At 43.3% G+C, this 16,186-nt stretch overlaps 1 protein-coding gene across 1 annotated transcript in view; it reads left to right on the forward strand.

The window, feature by feature from the left end:
• Positions 1 to 16,186, forward strand: part of DENND1B (DENN/MADD domain containing 1B) — a 270,331-nt gene that overhangs the window by 132,434 nt on the left and 121,711 nt on the right. Inside the window, exons 10-13 of the mRNA XM_010831135.1 lie at positions 2,784 to 2,864; positions 8,124 to 8,183; positions 9,337 to 9,390; positions 12,933 to 13,043. Coding sequence (XP_010829437.1) covers positions 2,784 to 2,864; positions 8,124 to 8,183; positions 9,337 to 9,390; positions 12,933 to 13,043 — 306 coding nt within the window. The remainder of the gene's footprint in view (positions 1 to 2,783; positions 2,865 to 8,123; positions 8,184 to 9,336; positions 9,391 to 12,932; positions 13,044 to 16,186) is intronic.

A 16,186-nucleotide genomic window follows, 5' to 3' on the forward strand; every position in this document is an offset into this window, starting at 1 on the left:
CTTGTCCTTCTTCCAGTCCAGCGTTTCTCATGATGTACTCTGCATATAAGTTAAATAAGCAGGGTGACAATGTACATCCTTGACATACTCCTTTTCCTATGTGGAACCAGTCTGTTGTTCCATGTCTTACTGTTAAGCAAATCCCATAAAGTAGATTTGTTATACATTTTATATAAACCCATTTATCATGGGCTGAGTAGTGACCAGGGGCTACCTAGAAGAGAAATGTTTAGAATGTTGCATCTTTCATCAAAGTTGCATCTTAGCACACCAATCTTACTTAAGTTGTACCTATTTCTTAAAAATTAAGTTTGTCATTTTAAAATTAAAATGGAAAATGCAAGCATTCCTCTTGCACCAGTTATCCAAGTTGCAAATGCAAAGGAAAAATGCTTAAAGCAAATTAAAAGTACTATATAAGTGAACACAGAAATCAGAAAGCAAAACAGCCTTACATATTACTGATACGGGGAGAGCCTTGGTGGTCTAAATAGACTGTCAGACTAGATGTCACAACATTCTTTCAAGCCAAAGCCCCACCCAGAGCAAGCCCCTGCCTCTCTCCAATTTCTCGAGGTTGAGAGAGCTGAAGAGGCTGCAGAAGGAAAGATCAAAGCTGGCAGAGGTCGGTTCATGAGGATTAAGGAAGGAGGCTGTCTCCATAGCATTAAAGTGTAAGGTAAAGCAGCAGTTCCTGCAAGTTATCCAGAAGACCTCGCTGAGATAATTCATGAAGGTGGCTGCCCTGAACAACAGGTTTTCAGTGTGGATAAAGATGAAACAGTCTTTTACAGGAGGATGCCATCTAGGACTTTCACAAGCAGAGAGAAGAGGTCAGTGCCTTGTTTCAAAGCTTCAGGGGACAGGCTGACTCACTTGTCAGGGGCTACTGGTGCAACTGGTGACTTGAAGTCGAAGCCAGAGTTCATTTACCCTCTGAAAAGCCTGGGATCTCCTAAGAATTATGCACAGTCTGTGCTCTACAAAGAGACTAACAGCACATCTGTTGACAGCATAGTTTACTCAATATTTTAAACCCAGTGTTAAGACATACTGCTCAGAAAAAAAATTCCTTTCAAAATATTACTGTTCATTGACAATGCACCTAGTCACCCAAGAGCTTTTTAAAAAAATTATTTATTTTAATTGGGGGCTTATTTCTTTATAGTATTGTGATTTTTGCCATACATTGACATGAATCAGCCATGAGTGTACATGTGTCCCCAGGTCCCTAACCCCGCTTCTAACTCCCTCCCCATCCCGTCCCTCTGGGTTGTCCCAGTACACTGGCTTTGAGTGCTCTGGTTCATGCATCAAACTTGGACTTCACCCAAGAGCTTTGATAGATGTGGATGACAATATTGTTTTGTTTTTTTTTTTTCTTTCATGCCTGCTAACACACCATTCATTCTTCAGCCCATTGATCAAGGAGTAATTTTCACTTTTTATAATTATTTAAACTTTATTATATTTATTAGTTATTAAGTCATATTATCATATTGTTTAAAAAATAGCAGGAGATGCAGGAGACACTGATTTGATCCCTGGGATGGGAACATCCCCTGGAGAAGGAAATAGCAACCCACTCCAGTATCCTTTTTTTTCCTTTTTCCACTCCAGTATTCTTCCCTGGAAAGTCCCATGGACAGAGGAGCCTGGTAGGCTCCTGTCCAAGGGGTCACAGAGTGTGGCACAGCTTAGCGACTGAGCACGCACACCACACATTTAAAAAGTACATTTCTGAAGGCTGCAGCTACCACAGGTATTGATTCCTCTGATGGATCTGGGCAAAGTAAATCGAAAACCCTCTGGAAAGGATTCACCATTTTAGATACCATTAAGAACGTTTTTGATTCATGGGGAAAGGTCAAAATACCAGTGTACACTAGAGCTTAAGTAAGTTAATTCCAGCCCAGTTGGATGACTTTAAGTTGGCAGAATTCGGGACTTCATTGGTGGAAGTAACTGCGGATGTGGCAGAAATAGCAAGAGAACTAGAAGTGGAGCATGAAGATGTGTCTGAGTTGCTGCAGTCTCATAATAAAGCTCTAACAGATGAGTTGCTTCTTATCGATGAGCAAAGAGAGTGGCTTTTTGAGACGGAATCCGGATGCTGTGAAGACTGTTGAAATGACAACAAGGGGTGCAGAACATTGCGTGAGCTTCATTGATGAAGCAGCAGCAGGGTTTGAGAGGATCAGCTCCAGGTTTGAAAGAAGGTCTACTGTGGGTGAATGCCGTCAGCAGTGCCGCAGTCTGCAGAGAGATGGTTCATGAAAGGGAGAGTCAGTTGATGCCGCAAACTTCACGTGGTCGTATTTTAGACATTGGCACAGCCACCCCAGCCTTCAGCATCCATCACCCTGATCCATCAGCACCGTCCGCATCGAGGCCAGACCCTCTACCAGGGAAAAGATTATGACTCGCTGGAGGCTCAGATGGTGGTTAGCATTTTTTAGCAATAAAGTATTTTAACTTAAGGTATGACTTTTTTTTTTTAAGACATGATGGTATTGTACATTTAATAGACTACAGAGTAGTGTAAACGACTTTTATACGCACTAGGAAGCCAGAAATTTGACGAGATCATGTTATTGCTATATTCGCTTGTTAGCGTGGTCTAGAGCTGCGCCCGCCGTTTCTCCAGGGTCCGCCTGTGTGTAAAACGTGTCTGACGTGAGTGGGCGCAACGAATGATTTTGTCAAGCAGTTTTAATTGTTTTTACTTAATTGTATTTCATTTATAAAATGCACTTTTTTTGTTTTTTTTTTTTTAACTCTAGGAAGACGATTTGAATGAAACTCTGAGATCTCTCTATAACCATCCAGTACCGAAGGCAAACACCCCTGTCAACTTGAGTGTGGTGAGTCCTGAGTCCGTATTTGATGCTTTGAGCCACAGTGATGTAGAAACCCCGCCGAGTCACCTCCCGGGGAGACTTTTCTGCCGGTGCTGACTTTACCACCTAGAGATACTGAGGCTCTCTGATACGCTTTAACTATCATAACATGATTTGTTAGAGGTATATTTTGGTAGTTGTTAAATCATAGATTTTTAAAAAAATTATATGCCAAACGTAACCAAATCTGTGAGAATATTTTGGTTGTGAGGAACATTGGTTTTCAGGTAGAATCTATCCATAATAAGGAAACTCACTCCCCTCCCTGCCCCAAACAATGAGTGTAGCCCACCAGGTTCCTCTGTCCATAGGATTCTTCAGGCAAGAATACTGGAGTGGGTTGCCATGCCCTTCTCTGGGGGATCTTCTCGACCCAGGGATTGAACCTGGGTCTCCTTCATTGCAGGCAGATTCTTTACCGTCTGATCCACCAGGGAAGCCCCATGTGTACAGTGGCCCTCGTAAAATGAAAACAGTACACAGTAAGCGTTGAGAGTACACCTCATAACCAACTAGATGACAAAGATTCTGGGTGAAAAATCTCCTTTTTTCCCATTCTTCAATACATCTTTTAGTATAATCACCAAACACTGGGAATAAAAGTGAGTTTGTCGAAGCAGTAAGCATTGGTGGTATAGCTTATTTACTACTGAAAGTTTTAATAAACTGTGCTGTGTATAGCAAAAATCACACTAGTCCTTTGGGAGGCTCTGTAAGTGTTGAGAATTAACAACCACGAAATACAGATGTTTTAATCAATTTGGCATACCAAATAGAATGTTAAAATTTACCTATGTTGATTTTGCTTCTTCCAAAGTAATAGTAAAATATCCTAATTAAAAAAGGAAAAATATATAATGATGCAGGAGAAATGGAAGGAAAAAGCAGTCTGAAATGTCTATAATAGTGTTAATAGGTCTTTTGGAGTTTTTTTGCAAGATCAGGACATTGTTAGCCGTTTTATATTCTTTCTCTGGTAATAACTTTCTTCTTGCTTAAATTTCCCCGTGTCACATTGTTTGATAACAGCAATTTCATTCTTCCTGTTTCTAGTGTCAGCACCTCGTCTGGCTGCTCAACACTTAATAACAGTCAGTAGTCTACAGTTTCTCCTCCTAGTCCTTTCTGTAAAAGACTATCAGATTAAACTTCCTTCAACTATATAAGGGTTTCCCCAGTAGCTCAGAGGTAAAGAACCTGCCGGCCAGTGCAGGAGACCCAGGAGGCCTGGGTTTGATCCATAGGTCGGGAAGATCCCGTGGATGAGGAAATGGCAACCCACTCCAGTGTTCTTGGCTTCCCTGGTAGCTCAGATGGTAAAGAACCTGCCTGCAATGCTAGAGACTTGGGTTCGATCCCTGGGTTGGGAAGATCCCCTGGAGGAGGGTGTGGCAACCCACTCCAGTATTCTTGCCTGGAGAAGCCCATGGAAGGAGGAGCCTGGCGGGCTGTAGTCCATATGGTCTCAAAAGAGTCCGATCACTGAGCATGCATGCATGCGACTATTAAGCTATAAAGCGCCCTGACGACAACCTTTAATAGTTGCCCTGTTTTCTGTAGGATTTGTCCAGACTCCTGGCCTTTCAGGACCACCCACTTGTTAGCCTCCGTCCAGCTTTCCACTTTTCTGTCTCACTTTTCTCCCCCTAAATTGATTCTCTACTCTGGTCACAGTGTTGTGTTCATCCATCTTCTTGAGTAGACGATGTGCTTTCCTGGTGGCGCACCTTCCCCTCTTACTGAGGCCTCGGTGTGGACCACCCGCCTCACTCTGGAGCTAGCTCAGGACCCATCTTTGTGAGTGACCTTCCCTTCTTACTGACGCCTCTGTGTGGACCACCTGCCTCACTTTGGAGCTAGCTCAGGCCCCATCTTTGTGAGCGACGTTCCCCTCTTACTGATGCCTCTGTGTGGACCACCCAGCTTTACTCTGGAGCTAGCTCAGGACCCGTCTTTGTGAGCAGTTTCCTCGCCCAGCAACACAGGGTGGCCTCTGCCCCTCTGCATCCTCATGTGTTGCTTAGTGTCCTAGTGGAAATGATCAGCAGTCGGGGGCTGGAAAGCGAAGGATACCCTGGATTTTCCACCCTTATCTGGGAGTTGTCTGCAGACATGGTTGTAGGCCTGGGTGATTTAAAGGCCAAGATGCAGAGAGGACGGAGCAGTGGCGAGGGCCTGGGGTGGAGAGGAGAGCAGAGGGAGGAGGGGCTGGAGGAGGGAGAGCAGAGGGAGGAGGGGTAGGAGGATGGAAAGCCATCAGGGTGGAGGAGCTGGAGGATGCAGAGCAATCAGGGAGGAGGGGCTGGAAGGTGGAGAGTAGAGGGAGGAGGGGCTGGAGGGCAGAGCCCAGTCAGGGAGGAAGGGCAGGAGGACACGGACAGCAGTCAGGGAGGAGGGGCTGGAAGGCGGAGAGCTGTCAGAGAGGAGGGGCTGCAGGGCAGAGGGAAGAGGGGCTGGAGGGCAGAACACAGTCAGGGAGGAGGGGCTGGAGGACAGAGAGCAGAGGGAGGAGGGGCTGGAGGATGGAGAGCAGAGGGAGGAGGGGCTGGAGGATGGAGAGCAGTCAGGGAGGACGGGCTGGAGGGTGGAGAGTAGAGGGAGGAGGGGCTGCAGGGCAGAGAGCAGAGGGAAGAGGGGCTGGAGGGCAGAGCACAGTCAGGGAGGAGGGGCTGGAGGACAGAGAGCAGAGGGAAGAGGGGCTGGAGGATGGAGAGCAGTCAGGGAGGAGGGGCTGCAGGGCAGAGAGCAGAGGGAGGACGGGCTGGAGGAGGGGACCAGTCAGGGAGGAGCTCAGATTTGTTGTCATTGAAGCCAGTGGAGTGCGGGTTCACGGTGAGTCGGAAGGAGGTAGAAACAACAACCAAAAATACACAAGAGTAAGAAGAAAGAATCGGTTTTCTAAAAATCGGTGTTTTTCTTCGACAGAGTTGTATTTATAATGTGATTCTAACACTTTTTTAAATAGTGAATAAATATACTGTAGGTGCTAAGATTGTAGAGGCAGTTACTACAGAGAGTCGAGAAATAAAAGTGTATTCTCTAAGTTTGATTATCATATTTGTTCAAGAGTAAATGTCTTATAAAAATACATATCAGAAATATTGGACATTGAAGAACTTCACCTTTATTGATAAGTGTAAGTCAAAGATGTCTAGGCTTCTTAATACCTAAAGACTAGAAGATTTTGGTTAAAAAAAAAAGTCACTAAACGTGTGATATGAGGCAAGCAAGTTAACTTTTTTGAGGTATTTAGATATACCATGAAAAGCTATTTTAATGTTCAGTTCAGTTCAGTCGCTCAGTCTTGTCCGACTCTTTGTGACCCCATGAATTGCAGCATGCCAGGCCTCCCTGTCCATCACCAACTCCTGGAGTTCACTCAGACTCATGTCCATCGAGTCGGTGATGCCATCCAGCCATCTCATCCTCTGTTGTCCTCTTCTCCTCCTGCCCCCAGTCCCTTGCAGCATCAGTCTTTTCCAGTGAGTCAGTTCTTCGCATGAGGTGGCCAAAGTACTGGAGTTTCAGCTTTAGCATCATTCCTTCCAAAGAAATCCCAGGGCTGATCTCCTTTAGAATGGACTGGTTGCATCTCCTTGCAGTCCAAGGGACTCCCAAGAGTCTTCTCCAACACCACAGTTCAAAAATATCAATTCTTTGGCGCTCAGCCTTCTTCACAGTCCAACTCTCACATCCATACATGACCACTGGAAAAACCATAGCCTTGACTAGACGAACCCTTGTTGGCAAAGTAATGTCTCTGTTTTTCAATATGCTTTCTAGGTTGGTCATAACTTTTCTTCCAAGGAGCAAGTGTCTTTTAATTTCATGGCTGCAGTCACCATCTGCAGTGATTTTGGAGCCAAAAAAAATAAAGTCTGACACTGTTTCCATTGTTTCTTCATCTATTTGCCATGAAGTGATGGGACCGGATGCCATGATCTTCGTTTTCTGAATGTTGAGTTTTAAGCCAACTTTTTCACTCTCCTCTTTCACTTTCATCAAGAGGCTCTTTTGTTCTTCTTCGCTTTCTGCCATAAGGGTGGTGTCATTTGCACATGTGAGGTCATTGATATTTTTCCCGGCAATCTTGATTCCAGCTTGTGTTTCATCCAGCCCAGCATTTCACATGATGTACTCTGCATATAAGTTAAATAAGCAGGGTGACAATATACAGCCATGACATACTCCTTCCCGATTTGGAGCCAGTCTGTTGTTCCATGTCCGGTTCTGACTGTTGCTTCTTGACCTGCATACAGGTTTCTCAGGAGGCAGGTAAGGTGTTCTGGTATTCACATCTCTTTAAGAATTTTCCACAGTCTGTTGTTATCCACACAGTCAAAGGCTTTGGTATAGTCAATAAAGCAGAAGTAGATGTTTTTCTGGATCTCTCTTGCTTTTTCAATGATCCAACGGATTTTGGCAGTTTGATCTCTGGTTCTGTGCTGTTAATGACTGGCAAAACTCGGATGAAAAAGTTTTGTGATGTCAGGTTAAAATTGATGGCCTTAGGAATTTTTCTTCCTTCACAAATGGAAAAGAAATTTCTTTCATATTTTCTATTAGAAAAAAATGACAAATCTTGAGAAACTACTGTGATTTTCTTATAATTTCATTTTCATGAATGTTCCATCACATGAGTTTTCAAGACTTGCATTACAGTCCATTAGAATGTCACACAGAGATTTTATGAAATGTTAATATCTAATGTCGGAGAAGGCAATGGCACCCCACTCCAGTACTCTTGCCTGGAAAATCCCATGGACGGAGGAGCCTGGTAGGCTGCAGTCCATGGGGTCGCTGAGCAACTTCACTTTCTCTTTTCACTTTCATGCATTGGAGAAGGAAATGGCAACCCACTCCAGTGTTCTTGCCTGGAGAATCCCAGGGGTGGGGGAGCCTGGTGGGCTGCTGTCTCTGGGGTCGCACAGAGTCGGACACGACTGAAGTGACTTAGCATAGCGTAATATCTAATGCAACTGCTTGTTTTGAAAGTATATTTCAGAGTCATTAAATACCCACAGAATACTCTTAGTTGAGAATGAAAGAAAGTACTTCATGATTTTTCTAGCATAAAACTAGCAAATCAGCATTTAAAACGCTTCAGGTATTTTCAACAGATAATGTGGCTACATGGGTTTTTCTCAAATACACAGCAAATTGTTGTGTAAATTTCTCCCTTGAAAGTAAAATATTCATTTTTTTTCTCTCGCGTATTGTAAGAACCAAGAGATATTTTTTGCCAGTGAGCAAGTTCTGAAAGAGCAGCCCTCCTTAGCACGGGTGAGTTCAAAGGACATTGGCTTCTGAAAATCATTGGGAAAAATCACTGCAAAATTAATTACTTCCATCACTGTCTTTAACATTCACCCCAGTCCTTTGAGAAGTGGTAAATTTTCTTCTTAATCATTCAGATTATATTTTCTGTTTATACTATTTTTTAAAGCATAGCACTGAAATACAGTGCCAGTAAATATCTGTCCCAAGAAAAGTGACTGCTAGAGACCAGATCCAGCTCACCCTCCTGTGAGGGGCGTGGTGTCGGCTGGGCTCGCTGCATGGGCGTGGCCTCATGTTTGTCACGAGGCTCCGGGACCTTGTTTCCCGCCTGTAAGTCGTACCTTGTGACTGTGCCCACTAGCCTTGCTTTGATGAGTTTGACGGTGCTCAGTCTTGGTAGGATGATTTCCCCCCTTCAGTCTTTAATTATAGGATAATATTAACTAGGTCCTTATGTGAGATAGCAAAATAATTTTGGAGATTAATATGAACAGAAAATAGAACGATTTTGGTGATTGAATTGTACTGTGATTCTGTGTGGTAAGATCTGGGAACGATCTGTGAAACGTCAGGGTGCACGCTGTGCCTTTTGTGTGACTCTGTCTGTGAACTAACTGCTGTATTGCTTTGAGTATTATAAAAGCTAATTAACATTTGTTCAGTGGGTATATAAAAGTCATGTTTTGGGGTGAGAAATTCCTTTCAAGAAGTTTTAAATATTAAAAATTTTTATTGCTGCTTTCTAAATAACACAGTGGCTGATATGTACAGAAGAAATTTGTGATGACTCAGCCTTAATACATTTTGATATATTCTTGGGTAAACAAGCCTTTCCTCAGGCTCCTTAAACGAAATGTGTTAAAATTATCTATCTTTCTATAAGTAATATGCTTTTTTGGTCTTAATACACTTTTTCTAAGATTATTATTTCAATTTTAAAATGAAATATTTTTAATCAACACTTTTCATATGAGCAGCTTATTGTTAAATCTCCTGTAAACCTGCTATAAGAGTCTCTCGATTTCAACAAATCCTGGGCATCAGTCCTTGATTTCTCAATTTAGTTGATATATTTTTAAAATTTAACCTCAAATTATACATAATGCTACGAAATTTTAATTCTCCTTTTCTTATGTGATTTATTTCCATTGACCAGCATTCCTGCTTCATTGCCCCTGATGTAACTGGACTGCCAACCATCCCCGAGAATGTAAGTTTTCTGTTTTCTATTCTACTGATACGAATTTTATTTTGGTCTCACAGTTGAAGTATTTCTTGGTAGAGAAATAGAATACATTGTAACTGTTTGTGAGAAAAAAAATTAAGAATAATGGTGTCATCTCTTTTTCTTTGTGTATCTGCTACTTTACCTCGTTTACATCGATTATAGGAAAGACAGATTATATGAGGAAACCTCTTTCTGCCATTTGAGATAGATCAGTAGGATAGTCTGTACTCGGGTTCTGAGCTCCCTGGATCAGGCAGACGAGGTGTCTCAGTGGATGTCTCCTGGTTATGGGGAAATGAGCGTGTGCAGTGGGAAATACTTTCACAGAAATAGTCCCCATCGTCTTTAGGTTCCTTGTGTATATAGCTCTGTTCAAATCTCAGATGTTCTCTACTCAGTATCCTGATTTTTAATTGAAGTAATAATATATGTTTTGTAAGGCCTGAAGGATACTACCAGAAATTATAAAATTGCCACATTTTGCATTTTATTTAGAGTCCTGATTGTATCCCTGCTAGAAATATTTTCAGTGTTTTAGTGGTTATTACAAATTAAAATTCTGCAGAAAAGTTTACCTGGGTGAATGGAATTGACAGGTACACTTTTGGATACTGTGTGAAAAGGAGATGTTTCCTTTTGTAAGTTTCTTTTTTTCCAGCTTCATTTTGGGAAGATAAAAAGAACCATTATAAATAATTCTATCAGAAGTGAAGGAAACATCAACTCAGGAATATTTATTATTTTTATATGTACTAAACTCTGCTGTCCTCCCGAAAATGAACCTACTGAGTGTTTGGTTTCCAGAAGCACCTGAGTTGTGAGTGAACAAAGCACAAGAAGACAGCGGTAAACTTCCTGAGACGGAAGCAAGGCTGTCAGTGGGGTTTTTAGTAGAGATGAGCTCAGTGGCCTCCTGTGAGAAGATTGCATTCAGCCTGAGGTAGACCGTCAGACTCAGAGGTCATCTCCCAGGCCCTCAAGTCCTCTGTGGGCTGCTGCTGCTGCTGCTGAGTTGCTTCAGTCGTGTCTGCCTCTGTGCAACCCCATAGATGGCAGCCCACGAGGCTCCCCCGTCCCTGGGATTCTCCAGGCAAGAGTACTTGAGTGGGTTGTCATTTCCCTCTCCAGTGCATGAAAGTAAAAAGTGAAAGTGAAGTCGCTCAGTCGTGCCCGACTCTTAGCGACCTCATGGACTGCAGCCTAGCAGGCTCCTCCATCCATGGGATTTTCTAGGCAGGAGCACTGGAGTGGGTGCCATCGCCTTCTCCAGTGGGCAGGACCTCTGTTTGGGTGTCTGGAGGCTGACTGACTCGATATCTGCATGCCTGCCCCTCACCTAGAGGCTAGAAGGGAGGGACCCTGACTTGCATTAACAGCCCCAAGTTGAGGTTTTGTACCTTTCTTAAATTTATTAATAAAAAGCTAGCAGCTTGATTTAGCAGACTTCACTTTTCTTTTTTTTTTAAAGGCTATGACTTTGAAAGTCTTAAAGAACCATTCTAAGGAAAAAGTGCCTCTGAGAATAGAAACTTTTTTTTTGGAACTGAGAAAAAAATTTAACTTTTTATTTTATGTTGGTGTGTAATCGATTAACAAGGTTATGATCGTTTCAGGTGAACAGCAGAGGGACTCAACCATCCGTATACATGTATCCATTCTCTCCTAAGCCCCGCTGCCATCCAGGCTGCCATATAACACTGAGCACAGTTCCATGTGCTGTACGGTAGATCCTTGTTCGTTACCCGTTTTAAATAGAGCAGACTGTACATGGCCATCCCAAACTCTCTAACTGTCCTCCCCCCCATTAGGATATTTCATTTCTAAAAAGTCCTATTTAGGGAAATACAGAAAAGGAAAAGCAAGGGCCTATACATAAGGCAGCCTTTTGCATTGGGAAGTAATTCCCCATCTAGAAATTATCTTTCTTTGAGATTACAGGAACAGTGTTAATGTTGAATGCCATAAAACTATTTTGCATTTTCAACAGTGGAAACAGAAGGTGAGGTAGGCTTCAAATAGAGAAAACAGGAAATGAGTCTCTCCACCAAACTCGGCATCACTTGGTGGTGGTCACAGGTTCTAATGCCCTGCTATGATTGCCAGTTTCTCCTGAGAAAGTTTCTACCTCACAGAAATGGAAGAAACAATTGGATTTAGTGTTTTCTTGCTCAACTAAAGGTTTTGGTCTTCTGGGTCATGATCCCTCTACTCCTCCAGTTTTAGTTTATTGTCGTCTCTTATATGTTGCTTTCTGATGCATTTGTTTGAGTACAGAAAATTAAAAATAAGAAGAGGATCTAAAGTGAAAGTTTATATAGGCTACCCCAATTTTGTTCTTACGTGGGGAAGATAATTTTAAGTGTTATGTCAAGGAATCAAATTAAACTGACACTTTTATTTAGTTATAGTGGTATAAAGCTGGCCCGACATGGAATATAAATGAGACCCTCCTTCATAAAGACCCAGAGGTCTGCTTTATAAGCCCGTCTCATTGCCGGGAAACCCCATGGGCAGAGGAGCCTGGTGGGCGGCAGTCCGTGAAATCACAAAAGGGTCGGACAGGACTTAGCGGCTGAGCGACGCCACCGTCTGTGGTTGCCTTGCGGCAGTGTCCAGCCTAGAGCGGCAGTGCCCAGCCTTTTGGCACAAAGGAGCAGTTCTGTGGAAGCCAGTTTTCCCATGAATGACATGAGGGGGACGATGGTTCCAGGATAAGTCAAATGCATTACATTTACTGGGTACTTTATTTCTATTATTCCTATGTTGTAATATATGAATGAGATAATGACACAGCTCACCATAATGCAGAATGAGATCACCGGGCATTATATTCTCATAAGGAGCACGGAGCCTAGACCCCTCCCACGCGCCATTCACCGAGGGGTTCAAGCTCCAAGGAGAATCGGATGCCACCACTGGTCTGGCAGGAGGCAGAGCTCAGGCGGTAATGCCAGCGATGGGGAGCGTATGTCAATACAGATGAAGCTTCTCCTTGCCTGTCTACTGCCCACTTCCTGCAACCTGACCCTGCTCCCAGCAGGCCATGGGCTGGTACAGGTCGATGACTGGGGTCTGGGGACCCCAATCTATCCTATCAACCCATGGTATCCCTTGCTGAGTGGTTGGCACACAAGGAGAGACTCAGATGTGCTTTCTGGAGCAGCAGTTCTCAGAGTTCAGGGTGCCTGTAAGAAGCACCCACAGTGCTTGTTGAGAAAAGAAATTCCCAAGGCTCCACTCCCAGCAGGCTGGGTAGGGGCCCAGGAAACTGGCTTCCTGTACGCGTGTCTGGAGCCGGGGAGGGGGAGAGAGAGTGGGGATGCCCTGATCACCCTCGGAGGACACTTTTCCAGAACAGGGCTGTGTTTCAAATAAGAACCGAAGGCTCCATGCTTGGCGTGGCGGCGGAACCAGAACTGCATTTACTTATGAGTAATTTTTACTAACATCCTCCGAACGCGGGTAGCCCGCGGTGGCTGTTGGCGCTGTCCCCGCACCTCACGCGGTTGTCTTTGCCCATGCAGAGGAACCTCACGGAGTACTTCGTGGCCGTGGACGTGAACAACATGCTGCAGCTCTTCGCCAGCATGCTGCACGAGAGGCGCATCATCGTCACGTCCGGGAAGCTCAGCACCGTGAGTACCGCCCCCCAAGCCCCATGCTCTGCGCATGCTCCGCAGGCGCCATCTGCATACTCCTGACTCTCGGCTTTAGTCCGCTGCGGAGCACAAAGGTCTGATTTATGGAAGGCGTTTGCGGGTGCATTAAGTCAAGTTAATTATTTCTTCTTATCAGAAGATGAGAGTTTTTTTTTTTTTTTTTCTTTTTTCCTTTTTCACTCCCTGGAGTTCATTTTAGTGCCTTCTACCATATAAAGAATTCTTAAGAGCTATTATGGGATCTTTATTATTCACTTGAGGCTCTTTTTCCATTGGAGCTACTTGAAAGAAATCAAGGGGCTGGGATAATAGCGGCTACCCTAACCTGGTAATGGGTGGATTCATCTTTGTTGCCAAGTCGTGGTGGGGGAGTGGATGCTATAATAGTTCTGATTTGGAGAAGCTCTTCAGACTGATAATAACTTAAAAGTCAAAATAGCATTTTTTTTTTTTTCAAATCACAGGTTTTATGTCACTCACTGAAATGTTCTTTTGGAAGGTCTTCATTACTGCGGAAAAGGCAGGGAGAATAGGAGTTTTGTTGGGTCCTAGAAAAATATTCAAAAGTATTTTTCTAGATTTCCTAATCTTTTTTCCTGCTTTAAGCATTAAAATTAAAATTTTTGACTTAAAAATGTAATATAAATGGAATTACAGTTGTGGGTAATATATATTTATTAAAAAAACATTATTTAATATCCCATGAATTACCTTCCTTACAAATTTAGCTAACTGATAAAAATAAGATACTATTTTTATGTTCTGTTTCCTGGTAGTACAAATAAAACCTTAATTTTATAATGTTTTAGTGTCTTAGAGCAGAAGGAGCTTCAGGATCTCTCTAGGATACCTATTTGCTGCTAAGTCACTTCAGTCGTGTCCAACTCTGTGCAACCCCATAGACGGCAGCCCACAAGGCCCCCCCGTCCCTGGGATTCTCCAGGCAAGAACACTGGAGTGGGTTGCCATTTCCTTCTCCAATGCAGTAAAGTGAAAAAGTGAAAGTGAAGTCTCTCAGTCGTGTCCGCCTCTTAGTGACCCCATGGACTGCAGCCCACCAGGCTCCTCCGTCCATTGGATTCTCCAGGCAAGAGGACTGGAGTGGAGTGCCATTGCCTTCTCCCATTTAGGATATAACAATGAGAAAGATTAGCATCACTGACTCCATGGACATGAGTCTGAGCAAACTCTGGGAGATGGTGAAGGACAGGGAAGCCTGGTGTGCTGCAGTCCATGGGGTCTCAGAGAGTTGGTCATGACTTAGAGACTGAACAGTGACAAAGGTATTTTCAAAGAAGGGTTAAATGGCCACCTCAAGGCCACCTAGACAGCTGGAGATGGGCAATGTGAAACTGTGTCTCCTGGTTCTAATTTTAGGTTATTTTCCTTATTCTAGAGTCAAAAAAGCAGTTTTGAGATTTTGAAATGCAATACTGATATGCTCACTTTTCAAAAAGAGTTGAAAATATATTCAATACGTACTGAGAAACACCTGACGTGCATTTGAAGGACTGTGGAGAAAGGTTATGGTTCTGTTGAGAATAAGTGTCAGTCTGTGGTGCAGATAATTATTTGCATTTACTTAATGTGATACTAAGAAATTCAGTCTGAATATTTTGATGCTTTTTATAATATATTTGCTTTTCTGCTGTTTGTAACTTAACCATTGAGGTAAAAAAATTCCTATTTATTCTTTTTGTCTCTTCCTCCTTATCAGTTTTTATTTTCAACTAGCTTTTTTTTTTTTTGGTTACCCTGATATTTCCTGCATTTATTTATTTTTGGCCACACCACACAGCTTGTCCTCATCACTCTTTTAAAGTCAGGGTTTTTTTAAATTATGAAGAATATTTCTATATGGATATTGTCCTGAAGATTAAGAAGACTGTGTCTTGAACATCTAGGAACCCAATTCTTGTCAGGGTTAATTCATGTAGCACATTTATTACATGCCTGCTGTGTGTCTGGCACGATCTAGGCACTGAGGCTTCAGCAGTAAGCAAAGTGAAGCCTAAACACTCCTGAAGCTTGAATCCACCAGATGTAGCAGATAGAGACACGAGTGAATGAATAGCTGTTCTGTCATGTGGTGCTGAGAACTGGAGGGTAAGGGAGGAAAGTGCGTGTGTGGAAAGTGAGAGCAGGTTCCAGTGATGTGCCCGGCGGTCCAGAGCGGCTGTCCCATGAGGTGGGACCTCTCCCGTGAGAGGCCCAAAGACAGCATCGGAGTAAGCTGTGTGAGTGAACGCGGTCTGTATAGGAACATGTTAGAAGTACACCTGATGGGACACAGTATGGAGGTCCCTCAGAAAACCAAAACCAGAAGAACCTCCATGCAGTCCAGCAGTGACGCTCCTGGGCTTTTATCTGAAGAAAACAGAAACACTAACTCAAAAAGATACCTGCACTCCTGTGTTTATTGTGGCATTATTCACAATAGCCAAGATAAGCAAGCAACTTAAGTGCAAGTTAGAGATGAATGAATAAAGAAGGTGAGGTGTGTGTGTGTGTGTGTGTGTGTGTGTGTGTGTGTATACACACACACATACGTGCACACAATGGAATATTTCTCAGCCATAGAAAGGAATAAAACCTTGCCATTTATAATAATATGGGTGGACCTGGAGGGTATGATGCTAAGTGAAATAAGTTAGACTGAGAAAGGCAAATACCCTGTGCTCTCACTTATGTGTTGAATCTAAAAAACAAAACATACATAACAAAACAGAAACAGACTCACGGATACAGAGAACAAGCAGGTGGTGTTGGAGGTGAGGGGGCGGGAGGAGGGTGGGTGAAATAGATGGAGGGGGATTGAGGCACCGACTTCCAGTTACGAAATGAATGAGTCACAGGAATATGATGTACAGCAGAGGGAATGTTCTCAGTGATGTTACCACTTTGGTGACACATGGTAATTAGACTTACTAGTACAGATCATTTTGTAACATATAGTGCTCAGTATCATGTCCAGCTCTTCATGACCCCCTGGACTGTAGACCGCTTGGCTCTGTCCATGGGATTCTCCAGGCAAGATTACTGGAGTGGGTTGCTATCTCCTCCTCCAGGAGACCTTCCTGTCCAGGAATCAAAGCTGCATCTCTTGCATCTCCTACATT

Source organism: Bison bison, unplaced genomic scaffold, assembly GCF_000754665.1.
Source record: "Bison bison bison isolate TAMUID 2011002044 unplaced genomic scaffold, Bison_UMD1.0 scf7180017864524, whole genome shotgun sequence".
NCBI lineage: Eukaryota > Metazoa > Chordata > Mammalia > Artiodactyla > Bovidae > Bison > Bison bison.